The 22,502-nt window shown below is 33.9% G+C and overlaps 1 protein-coding gene across 7 annotated transcripts in view; it reads right to left on the reverse strand.

Annotated features, from left to right (window-relative positions):
- The window catches only part of LOC110442395 (mucin-2-like), a 73,097-nt gene that overhangs the window by 15,510 nt on the left and 35,085 nt on the right, over positions 1 to 22,502 (reverse strand). For all 7 annotated transcript variants that reach the window (XM_021485989.1, XM_021485988.1, XM_021485986.1 and 4 more), the window contains exons 13-31: positions 19,826 to 20,075; positions 17,566 to 17,707; positions 16,531 to 16,863; positions 16,099 to 16,257; positions 15,209 to 15,452; positions 12,619 to 12,874; positions 12,121 to 12,319; positions 11,778 to 11,869; positions 10,504 to 10,553; positions 9,511 to 9,861; positions 8,864 to 9,072; positions 8,185 to 8,324; positions 6,673 to 6,782; positions 6,246 to 6,395; positions 5,596 to 5,689; positions 4,911 to 5,068; positions 4,439 to 4,549; positions 2,913 to 3,032; positions 959 to 1,072 (exon numbers count right to left, since the gene is read on the reverse strand). In XM_021485989.1, coding sequence (XP_021341664.1) covers positions 959 to 1,072; positions 2,913 to 3,032; positions 4,439 to 4,549; positions 4,911 to 5,068; positions 5,596 to 5,689; positions 6,246 to 6,395; positions 6,673 to 6,782; positions 8,185 to 8,324; positions 8,864 to 9,072; positions 9,511 to 9,861; positions 10,504 to 10,553; positions 11,778 to 11,869; positions 12,121 to 12,319; positions 12,619 to 12,874; positions 15,209 to 15,452; positions 16,099 to 16,257; positions 16,531 to 16,863; positions 17,566 to 17,707; positions 19,826 to 20,075 — 3,282 coding nt within the window. The remainder of the gene's footprint in view (positions 1 to 958; positions 1,073 to 2,912; positions 3,033 to 4,438; positions 4,550 to 4,910; positions 5,069 to 5,595; positions 5,690 to 6,245; positions 6,396 to 6,672; positions 6,783 to 8,184; positions 8,325 to 8,863; positions 9,073 to 9,510; positions 9,862 to 10,503; positions 10,554 to 11,777; positions 11,870 to 12,120; positions 12,320 to 12,618; positions 12,875 to 15,208; positions 15,453 to 16,098; positions 16,258 to 16,530; positions 16,864 to 17,565; positions 17,708 to 19,825; positions 20,076 to 22,502) is intronic.

Consider the following 22,502-nt stretch of genomic DNA (forward strand, 5'->3'; position numbering starts at 1 on the left):
AAAGCAAAGAAATGTTGGAATAATTTGATATTCAAATCACATATACCACAGCATGTCAACGTCTAGGGTATTTACATAACAACTCCCCAGGTTAAAGATGTCCGCTGAGCGTTGTTATAAATACACATTGTAAGAGGTAAAATGCCACCTTTTTAACATTTACACTAACACATGTCAACATCTCAGGTATTTGCATGCAAAAGAACATCATCGATACCCTAGGCTAAAGAGGCCCACTGGGCATATTTTCGAATTGCGATCCAAAACATTTTTTTTTTTGTGTTTTGAACGTGCCAGGGCACATTGCTACAGGTCAGATGCTACTTTATAACATCAACACTAAAACATGTCAACGTCTGTGGTATTCACATACAAAAGGGCAAAAGCGCTGAGCTTGTTCTTGGGAAGCAAATAAAATGCGACACATAAACTTAGTAAGGGAAGCAGGGTTACATATTGTATTATACAGACATTATGTATTCATTGTATGCAATTTGAAAGACAGTTTACATTCTACGCTAGCTTATAACAAGTGGGTTATAGTTAAAATATTGTAAAAGATCGTAGTAAATATACTCTTCTGCACAAAAAATAAGAATAATAATATCAGTTTAACCGACAGCATAAATACACGATTACAAGTTAAAACAACTTTGGTACAGATATAACCGACCTCTGGAATCCAGGAGATACAGAAACATAATGAAATCTTTCAACGCATATCACCACACACTGATTGTTCTTCACGTAAAACTGGTTTTTCTAACTCTTTGATGTCAAAGTGCAATACAAATTGAAGACGTCATGTTTATCAATGCTTTAGTGTATAAAAATGAATTTTCCAATATCCACCTACAATGTTTAAACGTCTCATCAAAGTCATCGATAGTCATAAAAAATAAGTAAATGGTTGATATTTAAATAACATGACATGTATAAACTATACGTGCAGACTTACTGCATCCAATTTCATCCTCAGCGTCCCCACAGTCATCGTGATGATCGCACAACAGAGCCGGCGGAAGGCAACTCCTACTTTTTGTACATTGGAATTCGTTTGGCGATTCACAGGCTACAGAGAAACGATATAACATAAAATGTCATTTTGATTTAAAAACACGTTTCAATTTACTGAGTTCGAAATATGCTGCCTTGCCACATTTCACTTGAAGATATCTTTATATAAGGATGTTATGGGGAGAAATATCAAGTTCAAAATAGTATCTCCCTCTCGTCAAAATTAACACGTTTGATTATCTCATGTATCTCGTTTGGGGGGAATGAAAACAATTAATGGTTACATGCTGTGAAGCGTTTTAGGACTAATACATTGTCCGTGTCTATCTTCTTTTGAGACCCTTTCAAGCTTTTTTCTTCTCACGAAAAGTGCAAAGTATAGTCAGACAAAAATGACTCGTAGTATTGACCTTTCCGTGGAATATCCATATAGGCCGATCACTTTCCTTGTGGACGTATGCCCAGCAGTTCACTGATATTAAGAATTATCGAGTTTACCATACACGTGATAAGACCGGTTGGCAATTATCCTGTCACAGCTTAACAATAAATTAAACAAAACAAAACAAAAATTCGCTCCGTGTTTACACGAACAGCTGCTGTTATAGATTTCGTTTTTTTCTACTACTTCACCTGACCTCACTTTTTCAAGATGATTTTGTGTACAATGATAAGCCTTCGGTTACAGGCCAACCATGGGGATACATTAGCATGTACGTAGGTTTGTTTGATAGTGACTGTTTAATCTTGTTATATAAAAGTGATCATGTTTCTGTCTTGAAAAGGGACTGATTGCCCTGATTGTTTTTACAAATCCCGTTGTCAGCACTGTCGTTATTACTTCTTTGATTATATAATAAAAAGTTTAAAAGTCCATGTTAAGTAGCACTCTTCAGGAGTTTTGCGCTCCAATCGAATGAGAAACTGTCGCAGTTGTCTTATGTAATAACCTTAAATTAACAATTGCCCGACATTGTCTATAATCTTTGCCAGTTATATTTATAATCAATTTGGTATTAAATAATCCCTTTTTTCTCACATCGCTGAAGGTTTCACTTACACCTAGAACAAATGCGATATATAAATATATATATATATAACTTTAAAACAACATATATATAGATATAAAATAATTCAATGCCCATGTGACTGTAGAAATATAATTAAACAAAACACTGAAGACCATATCTCACACGTACTTTCGCCTATCTTGGGGCTCTTCGGGCGATTTTAATTTATTGGATTTGTGATGTCATAGATAAGGTACACATACTTAAGACGTCAAAAACAATGACGTCATAAATAAAGACACATATTGTGGTCATCTAAAATTTGCGGCAGGTTAAAATATTTATAACGAATGTATTCAAATTAAATGCGTCAATAAAATATACGACATGTATGTTAGTTATGCTCAATTAAATACAAATTTCAAGAGTTATCATCTTGATAGTAAATAAACATCGATATCACAGCACAACATCTACATCATCTGAACATATAGATTATGAGGAATTTGTATTTACACCTCAAATAGATACTCGAAATTCGGTCGCTATATAAAAAAAATCTATTTCAGGTTGATGTTTATTCTTTTAACTATAATATATGTACATCTATGGTTAATGAGGCAATACTATTAGTAACCTCTCAACACATCCTATGGTTTTAACGTAAAAAATTGAAGCAGTACGGTAAAATAGTGTATATGTGGCAGCAACATACTCTCGAAAGACAATCTGGAAACTTACAGTCAGAAATGAAATCAGTCTCAGCGAGATGTTTTCGTTTAGGCAATCCCACAATTCCCTTTCTCAGAAAGAGCAGAGATTTGTTAACTTAACAACGGACATTTTTATAATTGAGGGTGTAATTAATTTGAGATTGAAACTTACTTGTGCAGTTAACTTCATCTGATCCGTCATCACAGTCATTTGCCTCATCACAACGAAACGTAATGGGAAGGCAGTTTCCATCCAAACACTGAAAGGTGTTGACTCTGTCTTTACAGGCATCTAGGAATACAAATCACAGAGAAAATATGCTTTAGATAATATTTTTCAATTTTTATGAATTTGTGTATTCAGCCGTGTACTTGGTTAACATTTTCGTTGATCAGAAAATGTGGGCTGGTGGTGATTGAAGCATTTGGAGAGGCCATGCGGAGACATAGAACAACAGACAGGAGGAGGAGGAGGAGGAGGAGAGGAGGAGGAGGAGGAGGAGGTGTTGATATCTATGCATACCTTTCTATATATAAGAATATTCTGAAAGACGTAGTCTTACAAACTACTTTGAAATATAAGTCTTATTTATTGCATTACCACATATTCTTTGCAAGAATTTTATTTTATAAAGCAAAACAAATGTGGCAGAAATAGAAGTACAAATATCCTGCATATTAAAGCAATATATGCTGGGGAGACATTTCGTCAATTGATGTTAGGTTACCGACACAGGCTACTGCTTGTATTTGTACAGGTTTATGTAAAAAAAACATCCTCAAGATACAGCACAATTTGACCTATAATTTCTATAAACAGTTTGATTTATCTCCCATATGCCATTGATTTGCACATTGATATATGTTTTGCATATAAATTGTATCTTTTTTCAATTTTTCTTTTCATTATGAATTATAATAAATATATATACAGTTTCATACAAATGCATGCAGAAGAGAACTCATATAGGCATAGCCTGTTGTTCGATCCCTTTAATATACCATCATGAGTACAAAATTGTTGAAATGAAATGAAACAACATCCTTCGTTGGTATTAATTGTAGGCGATGAAATCAGCTTCTGTAAATAACGTTATATCAATCGAAAACATGTTTTTACAAACTTCACTAAACATGACATTACTTATCCTGTTCACTGCACTCGTTATCGTCTGAATAATGCCGGGGGAAAAGCCAATGTGCAAATTCGGAGCTAACATTTTATAACAATTGCAAGATGGAAGATACATACGTTTTGAAAATATTATATGTAAGCAACTTTCCCGTCAACTTGTTCATATACTTTGCAGTCATTCAATAGGAAACTCTTTCTTATGCTGTGAATTTATCAATTCTAGATGGTAACGTAAGTGAAGTACAGGTTTTCCAATGTAATGAACTGTTTTCTTTATTCGTTGCTATTTTCAAACAGTAACATGCATTGCAATATTTGATTTTTATGGAATACTTTTTACTTTTGTTTCGAAATATTTCACAATAGTGACGAAGATATTAATAAATTTCAACTTGTTGTTACCATTTATCTTAAAACAAGTAGTTTGAGTCGTTGATTAAGAAATACGTCATTGTTTTGTACCATTGTTGAAAAATACTTTTGATCATAAATGTTACTTTTATTTCTCATTGCCATGTATGATGACATAGCAATAAGTGTTGGTAAGAAATCATTCTACTCACATGTGCAGTTAAATTCATCGGTTGAATCCAAACAGTCAGTCATGCTGTCACATACCTCAGTTGCATTTATACATTGCCCACTGCCGCATCGGAATTCACCAACACTACACGCTGTGAGAGCAATGGCAAATAGTAACATTACAGTTATAATAGGAATGACAATAGTTTAATAGTTTCAAAAATATTATAACTCTACAAAAGAATTCCGTTGGACTGATAAGTGTTGAGAAGCTACATAAAATCTTGTTTGTATTTTATTTAAGTATTCGCATAATACATGGAAGTGGTGATGTATGATATGTCCTCCATTATTCTATAATATATGGCAAGCCAAGCGTCGAATATAAGGTAACATGGGGGAAATGTATATCTTCAATACACAATGATTACGTCCGAACACGTATATGTAAATTAGGATACCCTTTATACGCTCGTGACTTATGTTCGATATTTCATCATAACGGAAACTTACTGCAATTCATTTCATCAGATCCATCATCACAATCATGAATGTTGTCACATTTGTAAATATTTGAAATGCATTTTCCGTTAGAACAGGTGTATTCATCCGCTGTGCAGTTAGGCTTACAGCTTGCACCCCTACACTGGAACGATCCCGAAAGGCACGTACTGAAAAATAATCCGTTAAACTTTACAGCTGCAGCTCTCAAATAGAACAAATGTATTAATAGATAATAATTTACAGAAAATTTTGTGCATGAAGTCGGCTCATTTTAAAATTAAATACTTAAAATGCAGCCAAATATGCTTTATATATTTAGTAAAAACATATATTTAACCATTAACGTGCTTGCAATAACGAAGTATAAACATGGACCCAGTCTCTATATCATAGTTTACAGATGGAAGGACACTTTCCCGTCAAAAGATATTCCTAAATGAGCGTAAAACGTTAATTTCGTAATGTTGGTTTACTTTTTGCTCTGGTTCTTATGCAATGAACAAAAACGTTAATTCCTTGATTTACTTAGTAACATTTTTATGCAAAAGTAAAATAATCATTTAAAAGCAGTAAATTACAACTTTAATACACGTAACAAGAAATGGTATGGCAGTGATTATTGTCTCTGTCATAACATAAATGTATTGTAAATGCGATATTGTGGTACCATAATTATATCCTATGTTAAACGTACCATGTCATACAATCGTGAGTTATAACGGATCCTGTTTCGAATTCCAAACCCTGATAATAACACGGACATGTGTCGGCGGGTTTACAGCCATCGTCTTTGAGGAATGGAAAAGAAAGCGGAAAATGCAAACGTCTAATAGTTGAAAGTTATTCAAGTAGTAAGCCAATATTCAAAATCAAACCAATTAGGACATGACAGTTTTCTTTCTTTCTCTCATGAATCATCATATTGACTATTAATGACATATACATGTTATCCAATACTTACTATCAAGTTAGTATCATATAATTAATATGTACGTTTCACGGTGAAACTAAACTTGATCTTTTGCAGGACTTAACCAACCAACCAATCAATCAGAGATCAATTTTTTAGTGTAATACATGACAATCGTTGGACATTGATAATTGAAGCATGTGATTTCAATACGGATATTTCACTATAAATAACCTTCGGCTACTGGCCAGCCAGATGCATAGGCCCTAATATCAGCCAATTACTTCATTAATAACTGCTTTTCAAATATAGTATATGATATAGGATAGTTCTCATAAGATGGATGACACTTGATTATAAAAACAATTATTTAATGAGATAAAAATCTTAGATCTAGAATAACAAAATCGACTTTCTGGCTATTGTACCCTTACCGTCTTCCACGTAACCATCTGGGCAGCTGCATCCTTCTACACATTGTGTATCATTACAGTACGGTTCCGGTTCGTTACCAATGTTTGCACATGTTTGTTGACATGGAGAACGACAAGGTGTGTAACGCCTACCTCCTTCACACATGATAGCTGTATAACGGAACATTGGGCTAAATATCTTGTTCCAAAATATATGAATTACCAAATGTTGCGAAAAACAAAAATATGAACAATTTGAGAGAAGTATTGGCAAAAATTGCAATTATAACACAAATGACCTCTCGTGGAAATACCAATGCGTTAACAAGGCTTACAATAACTAAGAACGATAACAGCTTGTATTAAAATAAAGACACTAAACATTACAGAAGACAATATTCAATATTTAGATATGCAATGAAAATTAATACGTTATGCGAACACTTACGACAGAAGTGTGGTGTTCTCCATTTAACATGTACGCCCATCGCGTTACACGCTTCCGCGAAATTGGCGATCGCTGTACACAGACACTCGCAGTCTCCACCTTTATCACAGCTGTGGAAAAATAGGTGATAACAGACGATTTGGGGGACTTAAATGTAATAAGGATAGGTACTTGCTTTTAATAACATTCATATAATAAATGTATTTAGGTGCACCCCTTTATCTTTATCATTTTGACATAATAGATCGTTTGCCAAATGTTAAAGTGTGTGTCTTACGTTCATTTTCACTCATTTGTAAAGTTATAGGTTTCAAATCTGATTATCTCTTCAAATGACTATACATTAGTTACCATATTAATTATTCATTTATTTTTACCCTCAAATTTTACTGGGATGATTGACTTTCGTCTATATAAAAAACAACCAAAAAAAACAACCAAACAAACAGAACATATATTCAAAATATAAGAAGTCAATTGAGTTGAGTACATCCAGCTAATTATTCAAGAGGACCACAATTATTTGCCATTATATGATAGGATGACTAATCTGTAAATTGCAATTTTGTGGAAATTAATTCCCCTGATTTATAACCAAACTTATATGGGGTCACATGTGTCCAACACTTCGTTTTAAAACTATTTATTATTTGAGTGTAGCTGGCAGGATTATTGGCCATTGTTTCCTTGCTGTTTTCAAAGTTGAAAATTTTAATGTTTTACATGCTACAAACGACATATTCTAATTTAGAATTTGGATTAGTGTATGCTGCTTGGGTTATCGCATGTTTTGATGAAAGCATATCAAAAATATGCATATACGTCATTTTGAAAAAAAAGTAAAGTTTACAGGGTTTAAATGTGCTAAAAACCTACAACTACATTGCTCTGAATTGTATAGCATATAGTATAGCTATTTGTTAAGTACATGGCTGTATTATACGTTTCTTTTTTTTAATGAATTACTTTGATCCACATCAAAGGTCAAACGTTTCCTATATGTTCACATTTTCAAAAGAATTTGATCTATATTAATGATATTTAATAGGTAGCTGTATCCTGTTTGCTGAATGCCTATCCGTTTTGAGTCAAAAGGAGTGAAGCGTTTGTAAGCATTCTAACGACTTCGTCAACAAAAATAAAAGTTATATTTAATTGAAAGTTTGGCTGTAGATTTCCAGTGAATGGGGCTATCGGATGTGTTCATCAAACACATAAGAACTGTGCCCGGAGTCATTGGCTTGCTGAATTTAGTAAAGGGACAGCAATCCTGTTTAAAATACGATCTTAATCAATATAGAAAGGCATCCATCATGGAAAAGGCAGTGGATGATATGCATTAATGAATTTATCAAAAATAACAATGATTCAACATATCTTTTCAACTACCGTGGGAATGAAAAATACAAATTCTCATACGGATGTAACCAGCTCTATTTTGCTTGTCTTTATATTCGTTAGATAAAAGCACCACTATATTTACTCTAATTTGGCTAGAAACTAAATAATTACCTGCATGCGTCAGTCAAACAATCCTGATACATTTCCTCTGCCTGTATTGTAGGTTGTTGGCGACATTTAGCGAATATTTCACCTTCAGTAATTATTCCGCAAGATCTTTTGGCCCAATCAGCACGAATACTCTGGCTACCCTGAAGGTATAATTTGTAGTGCCCGTATGTACATTTTATGATTTATTTATTTTTTATAAAAATCAACATCAGAAAATAAAAATAAAGAATATCTTTTTTGAAAAGTTCTTTAAGACGGTTTTTTTTTGCATTTTTTTTTTATAATGTTATCGAGTTAATGTTGCAAATCACAATTTGACAATTTGATTTCTTTTATGTTGTTGTTTTACACAAACGATATTACAGTGTACGTTAAGCATAACTACCATGCAGCGCTATTGTATGATCTTATTGTGCCACAATTTATTTGTTCAAAACCATGTAGCATGTTAGGTTGCGTTTGAAATATAGCGTAATAAGATGCACTGAAACGCAGAGATATATGTTGTTAATGAATCCGTTGTTCCGCATAATCTTTTATTTCAATGTTCACTGTGCAAGACACGTCGTCAACATACTGTAGAGTACATAATACATGAGGATTCTAAAATACCTAGTTTACCTCCTGTACAGCAGTTTTGTGTTCGAATGAGCAAGTTTGAAAGGAAACTAACACTAACCTGACAAGGGCTGGATTCTGATGGGTGGCCTGTTACGTCTGCACAGGTTGTACTTCTTTTCCACGAGTTAGCGAATAAATTGATGTCCTGATTGTCATTCATTCCAGTCTGAGATTGAAAGTCATTATTATCGATCCCATCATAATTTCCACAAAGGCCTTCCACTTTACCCCGCCATTTGGAGCCAAGGAAAATGTACACTCTTGTGCCTTTGAAGAAAGGGAAAATACAATATGCATAAATCAACTGAGAAAGTATTAACCAAACCTTTAAAAGAGCAAATGGCCAATAATATGACATATTGATAATGCACATTGAATGCAGATGTAGAGAAAATCGTTATTTTGATGTTTTATAAGTATGTATCTTACTGATGAGGATTGATTCTGACTTATTTGTAAGTTTTCTTTTCTTCAGTAATAAATAAATGCATGTTGATGTACAATGTGTAAATAAGTCACCAAAAGCCTAATGTCCTCATCAATTTAAGCATGTTGCAAATGTACAGACTCATACGTTTGTTGTCTTTGAGGGGAGAAGCGTTATACTGTCATTTTGTCATTTACTTTCTTAACTAGTTTGTACCAAAAATGATTTGCCTGTTGAGACATAAACAACAGTATACATAACAGATATCAATTACTCACCATTGTCCCACAGAACGGAAATGTCTTCATTGATAATCGTTACACGGACCCAGGGAGCCTCTATTGTAACATCAACACCGGATACCTTGTGGCGAATACCGTTTACATATGTATCACCAACTTTTACGCGGGATCCTCTGACCATCGAAATCTTTAATCCACCTTGCAACGTCACTATTACAGATTTAGTACAGGTTACCCCACTGCTTCCACACTCAACATTTTCTGCACTTATGTCAAATGTTTTGCCATTTTGCTCTTTAGCCAATGTGTATGCACAATCGCCTTGGAACGGATAGTGGGAGCCGTCAAAAGTATTGTAATGGGGATCTCCTGATGCCCAACACACAGCTAAAACAGACATTAAGAAATGAATAGTTTGGGGAATTTGGAACAACATACGACTTACGACATTCAGATTTTGAATATTGAGCGAATCGACATACGACATTAGGGTTTTCAATTTTGAGCGACTTGACATGCGATATACAGATTTTAAATGTTGCGTGGCTCGACATGCGTCATACGACATTTAGATTATGAATGTTGAGGGACTCTACGCATGAAATGCGACATTGAAAATCTGAATGTCGCATGTTTCGATAAACGTCAATCGACTTTTAAATTTTCAAAGTTGAGTGGCTCGACATACGACATTCAGAATTTCTGAATGATGAGCGTTTCGACATTTGGCATTTGACTTTCAGACTATGACTGTTGGGCAGCTCGTGATACGACAATAATATTTTGTATGTGCACCGGCTCGACATACGACATTCGGATTTCGAATGATAAGCAGCTAGACAAACGACATTCAACATTCATTTTTTGAGCCTTGAGGAGCTTGACTTACGACATTTGACGTTCAAACGTTGCTTCAAGTAAATTAACGAAACTGTGGAGAAGGGGTTATTCTAGTGAACTTGTGATGTCCGTAATTTATAATTGTATGACCACAAACATGAAATAAGTGGGTCACCTATTCAGTCTTACCTGGGCAGTCCTGTTTCGCTATGACATCCCAGTGCCTGTTTACACAGCGGCTGCAAGATAAGCAATATAGTATTCATATGATTAAAGAAATGATATTCCAGTTCTCTTTCCGATAGAGATATAGACGCTTTCGATTATCTCACTCGTGCATCCTTTGGTTTCAAACATGACCTTATTTGGATTTGACCTGGATGCTGGATTTCATCGACTGCCAAAGTTCTACGCGTGTGCCTTTGTTTATAATTTGCACTGGTTTTCCAGCTTTGTGATCGCATAACGAAAATTTGACGCTTTGATATTCTCTTTATTCACAGTCATACCTTATAGTTTTTTCAACGTATGTTTTTGTCAAAAAAAGACTCATTTTATACTTGTTAAACTCTTACATTCATCTACAAAAGACATCATAAACCCGAAAATAAAACGGCGCATCTATGTTATTCCAGTACACGATCCATGGTTGTTTCACCAGCTAATTCGGCAAACTGTCACGGTTGTTTTACTTTTAATGCCTTGTACATGATGATGTATTTCCATGACATTTTAAATGATAGGTCATTGTTAAAGAGTGTCAAAATTAATCATTGAAATACTCTAATGAGCCATAAGGCTAAGAGTAAGTATCGTCAAATCAAATATTTCCAGCATAAATGGCTCTGAAACACTTCACAGTCATCAGTTGCTTACATGATGATATATATCTATTAACCCTACAGTTATAATATTTGTTTTATAGATCGAACGAACAGAAACTAACAGGTTAACACAATCAAACAACATCTAAATAACACAAACAACAAAAATAACTACGCTTTAATTATTTAGGTGATGTGTTTACAAAATTGATCAAATATATTACCTCGACTTACTTTTTGTTGAATACTTAAAGACGCATCTTCTTAGTGTCAGTAAGGCTTGGATTACTAATATTTGTTTTAGAGTTGTTGGTACAACGGACCATCGAATTCGTTCGAATAAATGTTATTGAAATATCTTTAAGAGGACAGGGAACAAACACGTTAAACCATTCTGAAAGTCCTTCCCAGGCTAGTGTAACTCTATTTTCTGGTAAATAAGAACCGTATAACAGAATTTAAAATCTGGTCAATTTTTTTATTTTTTTTCCACTATAAAAATAACACAGGTAAAACGAAATGCATGGAAATTCGATTAGATATAAAGACAACGTTTTAATATGTAGATAGTTGTTTTCTTTTTTTCTTTTTTTTATGAAGAATAGTAAGTAGCTAGTATTTATATGATGTGTTACTTACTAAGTCTTGCAGGATTCCTCGAAGACATCACCTGGATTAAAGTATTCACCGAATCGAGAACATGGACATTCTCCTTTCACTACACAAGTTCCCTGGCAACAGAATGAAACACAGCATAAGACAATCACTGTAAAACTAACTGTTGGATTAGACGTTTCTTGAAAATACTTAAATGTGTTAAGTTTGACTTTTAAAATATATTGTAACCTTAATTCCTAGCGTGAGTTTTATTTTATATGTTGGATGGCATGACTACTAATAGTCACGTCTTTTAGATCATTTTTTTTATGAAAAGATTTCATTTTAACGCAATCTGCATTCCCTTACTGATATAATGACATACATTTGGGGTTCGGTACATATCATCCGGGCAGGCACATCCATCATATCTTATTTCGTTAGTACACGATATGTAACGGTCCAAAGTTTCACAAGTGGGTTCGCAACCAGTGATGCTTGTTCTGTAGATCTGGTTTTTAGGACAGGTTATGCCAACAACACAGTCGGGATTGTCACACACCCAAGTAGCATTTTCACAGGTACTGGCATAAAAAAGAAACGTAGACATGTAAACTGTTATGTTTGCGAATACCCGTATGACTACGTGGATCAGTTTGTTAACATTCGATACAGATCGATGTGATGATTTAAAAAAAATGCATTTGATACAATATTCCAAGTACGAAATTACAGAATTCGATGCGTCGAATATGTAAATGTTTAAAACATATGACTGCTTGCCAGTTAAATCTACTACCAGAACATGTGAGTTGGGACCTTCACAAATGTTGTTTTCGCTGGGAAACGTAACTGAAGAAAACCACTTGTCCTAAATGCTTACCAGTTTGTGCAGCCTTGGGGATTTATTGAATGTGCATCTTTGAATGAGTTCGTATACTCGTCATAACAATCACACTCCTCGATTCCAACGCACATGTTATTCTTATCACTCCAAAGTTGATCGCTTGGACATTTACATCCCGGCATACAAATTTCCTTGCAGGAAACATCATTGACTTGTACATCACGACAGGATCCCTGGCATATACTGGCGCAAGTGGTGTAGACGCTGCCCCCTTGGCACACATCATATCCAGCTGGACAACAGAAATCGTCAAAATTTTAAATGTTTTCTCAAACCAAAAGGATCATTATGCTGTGATGAAAACAAGTCATATAGAAAACGAAAACGAAACCGAAAATTCTAATAGGCGAAACTCAGTAAGCGTTGTTCTCGTTTATTCAAGACTTTGGGAGTTTAAGATATGCGTGAACCGTGTTCACTAGAATCATACTGTGCTTAAGGATGTACACCTCTGAGAAGTCAAAATATTCCTGTATTAAACTTTTTTTCTTATATTGATGTTTGGAAAAAGGAGATAATGGCATAGTAGAAAATGCAAAAATATATATATGTCCGTGTGTTCGTTTTTGTTCTATGATCGGTCAAAGATACCAATTTAACACAATAGGTGATTTTAGGTGAATTTTTGGGTTTTGACCATTTGCAGAACAAATTCATACAATTTCTTCCAAGTCTGTTATAAGATATGTATGCATGTTTGTAGAATTGATAAAAACATTATTTTCTTTTAAATTATGGAAGTAAAATTTCTTAATCTTATTCAATTTACTCCGAAATACAGATTTTTGCAGATTAAACGCTTGATATAAAAAAAAATCCTGTATTAAACTTTTTTTGGTATTCAATGAATCAAAAGGAAATGTGTTTCTCTTTCTAAAACAGCCATAAAAATGGGGGGTCGGTGTGCTTCTTTTTTAGTCCTTTTATTATTTGTGTTATTTTTCACCTTTTTCGGGGTCAAAAATCAAAAGTGCTTCAGTTACCCTAATATGTAAAAAAAAAAAAAATATATATAACTTTCCACTTTTTTACATATTATTTTAATCATATTGAACATTATAAAGTTGTACAGCTAAATTGAACCTGCTACATTTAAAAATGGTGACACAATGACAATTTAAGTGATTAATCTAGTGTCAAAAAAGGTGAAGTTTTTGCCCTTCGTGAAGCGCAAGAAATACACACTAATACACTTTTTCAAAATGGCCGCCAAATTGGTCGTTTTTTTTAAATACTTCTATTTTATTTATTTTTTAAAACAACACACAACTTGTTTTTTGACATGTTTTTCAGATGTGTGTTTGCTATTAAACCTATTATAATTTGATAAATATTACAAAAACCCGTTACACCAGATCAAAACGAGATCGGGAACTTGTAGAAAGTCTATTTTCCAGACAAATGAGATTCCATTTAATTGTATATGTATACCGAACGTGGCCACATTCACACAGTCGCTCTGTTAGGGCGACGGAACACCCCAATATGGCTTGTAGGTTCAATCAATAAAGGCGTATTCGCTGAATGACCGTGGGCGTATTTTACCATAATATTGTATTCCTAATGCTTACTAGTCCATTACAGTATAAACATTTATACCAGTACAATAACAAAACAAGTAGTAAAAACAAGCCCATTTGCATTATGTCTTAATAATAACATAACAGACTGTAAAAAAAAATTCATACAGGTGTTTATTAATTAATGTTGTTTTAAAGATGATAAAGAAACGATTGTGTGATATTATAAATTACATCACATTATGAGGCATATATAATTATATAAATATTCATTAATCTTGTAATTGTTGTCCGTTTATTATTTGTTAATATTATTTAATTCTTTTGCGATATATTTTATGCTCACCTGCGCATTTCTAAGCTAGTGACAACTGTAGAATTGGTTATTCTTAATGCATTCTGAACAAGCACATTTTTAAGAAACTATCAGCACATTTTTTAGCAATCGCAGTGTTTCTTTATAAAACTTTGTAAAGTTTATCTTTATGTGCTCGCAAACATTTGTTACGTGATGTCTTTTCTCATTTTATCGACAACTCGATATAATAGCTTATGTCATTATTTCTGGATCCTATACCTAATCCATTTGCTCAAGTTTAACGTGGATGTATTTGGAAACATTCACATACAGAAGGATATTTTTAACTTACAATACGTGTAAATCTTTTAAAAGAGCGTAGACCGTGCATGTTTATATTGAGCAAACAGAACTGGCACGCGTTAGTATCATCGTAACTTATAACAAAAAATGTCTTGTTGTTATTGGCGCTGTGGAATTGTGTTTACTGAAATTAAGAAAAGAATCAATTTGTGGATTTGAGCAAATACGTTTGAACAAATACGTTTGAACAAATACGTTTTTTGTTGCCAATGGATAAAGTTAAATACGATATGTTTTATTATTACAGCATAGATTTAATTTAATCAAGTCAGAATATCATCAAAGAAAAATCATGTTGGTTTGAAAATTATCAACAACGATACGCTAACAACACGCAATTTGCAATACAAATGTATACGATATATTGTAAGTGCATTCAACGTACCACACATGTCAGACCATGTTGGATCAGAAAGCCAGTCGACTGCGCTGTTGTCTCCAATGTGTGTACAAGCCAAGGACATCGCTGCTGTAATAGCACACACTGTGTTGTTACAGTCCTGGGTCTTACTTGAACAGTAGTCCTCCATACAATATTTGTAAAAAAGATTCAAACCGACATATTCGACGCATTCACTGAACAAGGGGTGACTAAGAAGTGGCCCGCACATATTTTCTGCTTCTTTTATCTGACAAAAAAGAAACATGGGATTACCGAATGTCCACCAACACCACAATTCGAACTCAATCTATTAACATAGCGCTAAATGTGAACAAAGGAATGACTTACACAACCATTGAAAACGGACAAAGATAATACAACCAGGTGTTCCGGGAGGGGACACGTTTTTCGCTTTTTCTTTCAATCTACTTGAATGTTTTGTCACTTAAAGTGATTATTTATGACACTATTATGTGTATGCATCAACAGCGGCTTGTTTAATGCTTCGTGTATATGTTACTCTTTTTTAAATGCTGTTTTCAGAACAACGCCTAAGCAGTAAACAGGTTATTGTTTTGTAAAATAATCAATGAAGGAAAGGGAAAAAAATGTTATTATACTACTCTTTTAATATTTGCATTATTTAATGCATATTAATAGACACTTTTAAATATAATTTCTTTGTCCAATTCTGGTTTATACATTGTATGCATTGTTTTCTTTGGCAGTTTCATATTTTATACCAAGGATTAAAAGAAGATAACATAGTATGCTTTTTATGTAAATTCGAGATATTCCATGTTTCTAGTTTTGCCTTAAGTTTGATTTACAGAATTACAATGGTTTCATCAGAATATAACAATATTTACATTATGGAATCATGCTTTCCTTACCTTTACTGGATCTAGACATTGATGGTTGTATTCCTTTGATGGATCCAAACAGTTTTTGTATTCATGTGCAAAATCATGACTTTTTGGCTCGATGTTTCCACTTTTTGTTTCAAAATCATTTGAAGAAGTATCATCAAAATTTCCGAATAATCCAAGTACCTAGAAACGAAAAGAAAATTACAATTTTTGATAAGATAAACATGTACCTCATTAATTAAGTACTGTCGAATGAATGGTTAATTTCAAATACATGACACAATTTATTTCGTTGAATGTTAAATTAGGATGGCTATTACTGTTTATAAGCTGAAAATTGATCCTATACAGTGAGACAAATTTGTTAATTGAAACACACATATTTCACTTGTTACGATCTGGTGTAAGTGCGTTTTGCAATACTAGGCATGTAAATATAAACAAATGAGTATTTACCTGGTTGTTAAATACACGATCAAGAAGCACGTACAGGTTTTGTTGGCCATCATAGAAAAGTTGGAATCCATATCCCCGGACCATAATAACGCTCGTTGTTGCCTGTTTGATGATCAGGTCTGGTGAGACGAACTTATCCGATCCTCGTTTTGGATTTAAAGCTTTACCATTTACAAATATTTCCTTCCCTCGTATGTTTACTTTGGTCGATTTGTATTTAAGAGACACTGACGCCATACAGTTTCGGTCGTAAACAGTGCTCGTAGTTGGGCACGAGTCGAATTTTACATTCACGGTTAAATCGGTTCTGCTATCTCCGTTTGAATTTCTTGGCTGAAATAGATATACATGTACCACAGAGATTATATCTTGTGTGAAAGTCCGATATCATTATAATTTGTATTCAAAACTATTAAAACGTCATTTATTTATTTTTTAATGTGCTTTTTGAGTGCTTTATATCTATTGTAAACAATACGAGTAGTCAGATACAGGACACAAAAACAAGATTCAAAATTGATACTGATTTCCTCGATTGACCAGATATGATGTTCAATACAGAAAAGATCAGAAAACGATATACTATTTTATGTCACAAAACATCTGTGTATGTTGTGCTAGCCGGTGCAGTTTTCAAAGAGTGAAAGTATTATTAAAGAGGTGATATTATTATGACGTCATCATACTCCACTGTTATGGCAAAGCTTAAAGCTAGTGGGATGTGATTGGTTTACAAGGGAAAGATTTTGACAACGTTCAACAAGGCAACAACTGTAATCAAAATTAAGTGCTTATAGATAATACACCTATTGAAGGACTGATCGAAAATGCCATCAAATTGAACGTCCTTTCATCTTTCATTACAGTATACTGGGAACAACTCGAAGCTAATGATGAGATGACATATACTTACATGACCGATTCGGGTATTATATAACTGTTGTTTTAATATTTGTTTCACCTGGAAGTTAGAATGTGTGGATAACTAAATGTTCCCGCAAACTCAATATTCCTCTGATAGTGGTATGAACTTACCTCAATAAAAACGTAGGAACACGAGGATGGCTCTAAGCTATAGTGCTTCCCATCAAATGTAGTTATGTGATTGAGACCGTTCATTCTCGCAATTCGGGAACACTCATGTTCCGTGCATGTCCACTTACCAAGATTGCATGTGCTGTCAAAATAATACAATCAATGTGCTACAACCCTCTTTTGATATACTACAGTTGTTGTACATTTACACTGAATTCAGGCACGGTTAGTAACAAAGTAAATAGCAAATAACAAAATAGCATTCATTGTATTCTGTAAAATGGAATTCATTTGCTATATAGACGGTACCATAAAGGTTATTTTTGATTGAAATTTGATCTAGGCCCTTGTTTGACAAATCTAATAAGCAAGAATAAACACATCACTGTGATACTGAACTATCGTTGGGATTTGTAACGGCTATTCCTATTGTAAATACATTGAATTCAGCATATTCCGTCTTTGCGTATTGCAGAGTTATCTTTTCTTGGGAGCAGGTATTGATTGTTACGTCATTGGTTTGTGTGATAAAACTACGTCGTTTTCTCAAAAATTGATGACGTTACTCTCACAAACAAGTGACGTAACAATTAATACCTGCTCCCAAGAGAAGATAACTCTGCAGTATGCAAAGACGGAATATTGTAATTTGTGTTCCTGGATTTAATGTAGTCCCGACATCATTGTTTTCAATTGACGGAATAACATTCATAGTTTTCGTTTTCACAAATGGGGAAACAGTATGGTTGTTTCAAAAGTATTGATTAATGTTATAAGACAGCAAAAAAATAATTTTGTGCGATAGTACATACTGGGAAGTCAGTTGTATCATGCTAAGTTATTTTAGCCACAAATAAAACAAGCAAATAGACAATAATATAACAAATAAATAAATACAAGTGTGTAGACGCCTATCCTACTTCAGACATGACTACGTAACCCTACCGTCTATATTACGTCACATAATTAAATTCGTCCCAGTACAGCTTAACACCCCCGGGGGATTAAAATAACATTCATGAGATCTATACTGAATTTTAATACCGCGACAGGAAATTGCCTTCACGAGAAGCTATGCTGTATCAAATCGAGTATAATCATCACTTATCCTATGGTAACTGCTTATAAAATTAATTAAGTATGTTTAAATTGTAATAAAGTATATAAAAAAAATTAAAATAAACGGTCGACCAAAGATTGTGCTTTAAATCCGTACATGATATCAATATTAACTACCTTTCTGTTGTGTGTGCGTTCTGATGCAGTCATTTTGTTTACATAAAAGTGCAACATTGTTTTATATTGGTTGTAAATGTTGTTTTATTCAGCATTTCACTTCTAGTTAATGCCCTTTTCGTGAATGTGATTTAAATAACTCAATTACCAAAAATTGACAGCACTTGCATAGATAATTGCAGATAAAAGAACTGTCCTTATAGTATTGGCTTAAGTGCAAATATATACTTTTCGTTATATACATGTTATTTACATTATTATATACTGAATGGATGAAGAAACGCAGGATAAAACGAAATATGCAACTATTATTTAACTGCTTGGCCTTAAATTATGCACTCAACTATTTTTCGTCCGGACGGTCGACGTCGTGTGGAACGCTTTGTCGACGCTTGCGTTCTTGAGAGGAATAGGTTTGGGAAGGGATATATCACGGGATCAGTCACCGTTGATTGTGGTAGCCGGGAATTTAACGGCCGTAAGATATAGGGATGAAATCTTCCGCCCGGTTGCAGTTTTATTTGTGCAACATCATCACCTACTTTTCCAGCAGGATGAAGTCCGGCTCCATGTAGTTTGTAAACATTTCTCGCAAACATTAATCTACTCGACTGGCCGCCGTACAATCTAAATTTGTCGCAAATCGACATGTATGGGTTGGACTTGACAGGAGGGTACGGGGGCGTCGGAATGACCCGGCTGCTCTCGACCAAATAAATGCTGAACTCTATGCACATGATAATCAGGGATTTGACAGATGCGCGAGTGTGGGTGGCGGAGGGCATACGAGATAATGACGAGTCAGTCGATTTTACTTTGCTACATCAGATGGAACTGTCAAATGTTCTTCCAATACTCTTGAATTATCAGTCAAAACCTAATGATATTGTGGTTATTTGTTTATTTAAGATGATGTTTTATGCTTAATTAAAACAATTGTATGTACCATTCAAATACATAACTTTAAATCACCTCAGATGTTTACTCTTCGCTTATTTATCCTTTCTGTATATTTATTACTCACCAGGAATTGCAGTCTACTTTTATGGTTTCACTGGGTTCGTATGTCCTTCGATTGTATTGACATTTACATTCGCTGAGTGAAACACAATTGCCATCTTGGAGTACTTTGTTACGTGGACATTCGCATCCAGATACACACTCTGTTGTCTCCTTCGAACATGAATCGGAAACTTCAACGAATACGTTGTTGCAGGTGCGCGGACAGAACGAACCACATTCGGTATATATGAAACCAGAAGGGCACGATTTTGCTGTAAGTACAAAAAAGTTTGGTATTATTTCAATGCTACATTTTGTATGATTATTTAACTGTAAAAAACATTAAATAAATCAAGAGACAACTACACTGTAGTACGTTAGCACACGCTTATATTCCCAAACAACCAACAAACCTTTAATAATAATAATAATAATAATAAAAATTCGAGGTTCTTATATACCGCTTTATTACAACCTAGTTCGTAGGTCGTCTCAGAGCGGTTAACAAATTATTATATCAGATGTTATATAATTGCTTTGAGTGACGTCATGTTTAAATATACGTTAACAGTAAAGCTATTAATATTACAGCAAATTGTGTTTCTCTAGTGGTTTTATTGTATGTCGTTGAAGCAAAACGTATGGCAGTTTTTAGCAATAAAAACGAAATACATGACATGTATTCTAAATTCGAACGTCATCTTCCTCCATTCGTTGTTGTTTTAGTAGCATACTGTGGCATATCTCTAATAGGGAATAATGGATGTTTCCTACAGCTCTGGTTTTCTTAGATTTAATTTTTCTTTCGTTAAAAACCTATTTTACACAGCTTAATATGTAGACGATCAACTTTTTAATGTAACACAGAGGTAAACTTTCTTTTCCTTCAAACAACCCGTAGATTTTGACATTTAATTAGAGTGAGTGAGAAAAGAAACACATGTCTCTGTTATCTAAATTTAGGCAGCGTCGTTTACATCCAAAACAGTAACATGATTTACTTTAGTTCATATTAGGTTCGCTTTTATGATTTTTTTTTTTGTGGGCATCAACTTATCCAAAATAATTTTGTATATACAGCAAATGTTTTATGGTGGGTCCATCCTTTTTTAAAAACCCATGTAATTTTTTTTCTAATTAGGCTTATTTTCTTGCATGTTTTACGTAGATTCCATATATGAAAAGAAAAAAAGGGGGTTCTCGACTTACTCTTTGAGATATTTCCGCTGTAAGGTAGCTACTTTTCTGCAAATTTCCCCCAAAAGGTGAAAATTAAGTAAAAAATTGTTTTCTATAATATTTACAAAATTTAAGTTACAACAAAGTTGAATAATTTTTACACATCTCGTGATGTACTATCAAAAGCAGAAATAAAACAAAAATGATTATATTTGGTATATTTATGCATTTTTCATGGCCATCTATTCTCTTCAAAATGCAATTTTAACAAATTTACATCGAACGAATGCATTAAAAACAAGCCAAAATGCGATCAAAACCCATGTCAATTTTATAAAACTTTTACAAAAGACAGCCAGGTATATATGATTTTCGGTAAGCATAAAAAATGTGGGGTTCCCTTTGAACATTTTGCAATTCCGCTCACTTGAAGTTAGAACTCCATTCCCCCACCCCATTTTGTCTATTCCTATTTCAATGCGTAAAAGGCAAAAATATGTCATTTTATTATCCATACCGTCACAAATATAATACTTTATCGTGTCCCACACTTATATTTGATATACATTAAAATTAAATAGCATTAATGCTCGGAACTTAAATAAAAATCAATTTTTCGAAGTTCCGATTCGTATTCCGGATCGATATATCTTTGGATCGCCTCCGGGTCTGGTTTTATACACGAAATTATATTTCCGTACACAATGTTAGCGCACCATTCCAAACGTGTTGTGCTTGATTTCACTGTTTGTTGTGTAGTTCCTGTATATTTGCTACCATAACCTAGTCTACATCTAATTATTGTTGTATATTTATCGTACCATAGACAATAGAGCTCAAAACACAGTGTTACAGACGGACGAGCGGAATATGTCGTTTCCGCGATACAGGTTTCCGGAACTAAAAATAAGTTTCGCAAATTATTTTGGTCATATGTCTTACACTTTTTGTATACACTGAGAATTAAATACTTCTGAAATTCAAAATGTTTTAAAATCTGATTTTAATTTATGACAATTCAATGTATAGATGTAAACAATTACATATTCCTGTTACACTGTGTTTTCATACATTCGAGCACTTGTCTACCTTGTTATTACTCTTTTGGTCACACAGAGCATATCTACAGGCTGTTAAAGCAGTTCCAGTAGTATAGTTCACAGCAAGTGATAGCATAACTTGAGGACATCACATGTCATGCTAAGATCTAGACAGGACAGAGTAACAAACTAAAATAATATCATGCATCAGAATCAGTAGTAGAGGGATCAACGAATACCATCCCCAGTTACACATCTCTAAGACAGCTCCCAAAGTATACATTAATGTACAAAGTTTTTACTTTTTAGATTTAATATTTTTTTCACTTTTTGAGATGCACTGAGTCAAATACAATCAATCCGAGGGGAAAAAATTATAGTTCCCAGTGTGGGATTCTGAGACTACATGTAATATGAGGAGGAGCCTGGAGGTGGGGAGGTGGTTGCACATTTACAATTTACTTGTGTGTGTGGGGGGGG

This window comes from Mizuhopecten yessoensis, unplaced genomic scaffold (assembly GCF_002113885.1).
Source record: "Mizuhopecten yessoensis strain PY_sf001 unplaced genomic scaffold, ASM211388v2 scaffold716259, whole genome shotgun sequence".
Taxonomy (NCBI): domain Eukaryota; kingdom Metazoa; phylum Mollusca; class Bivalvia; order Pectinida; family Pectinidae; genus Mizuhopecten; species Mizuhopecten yessoensis.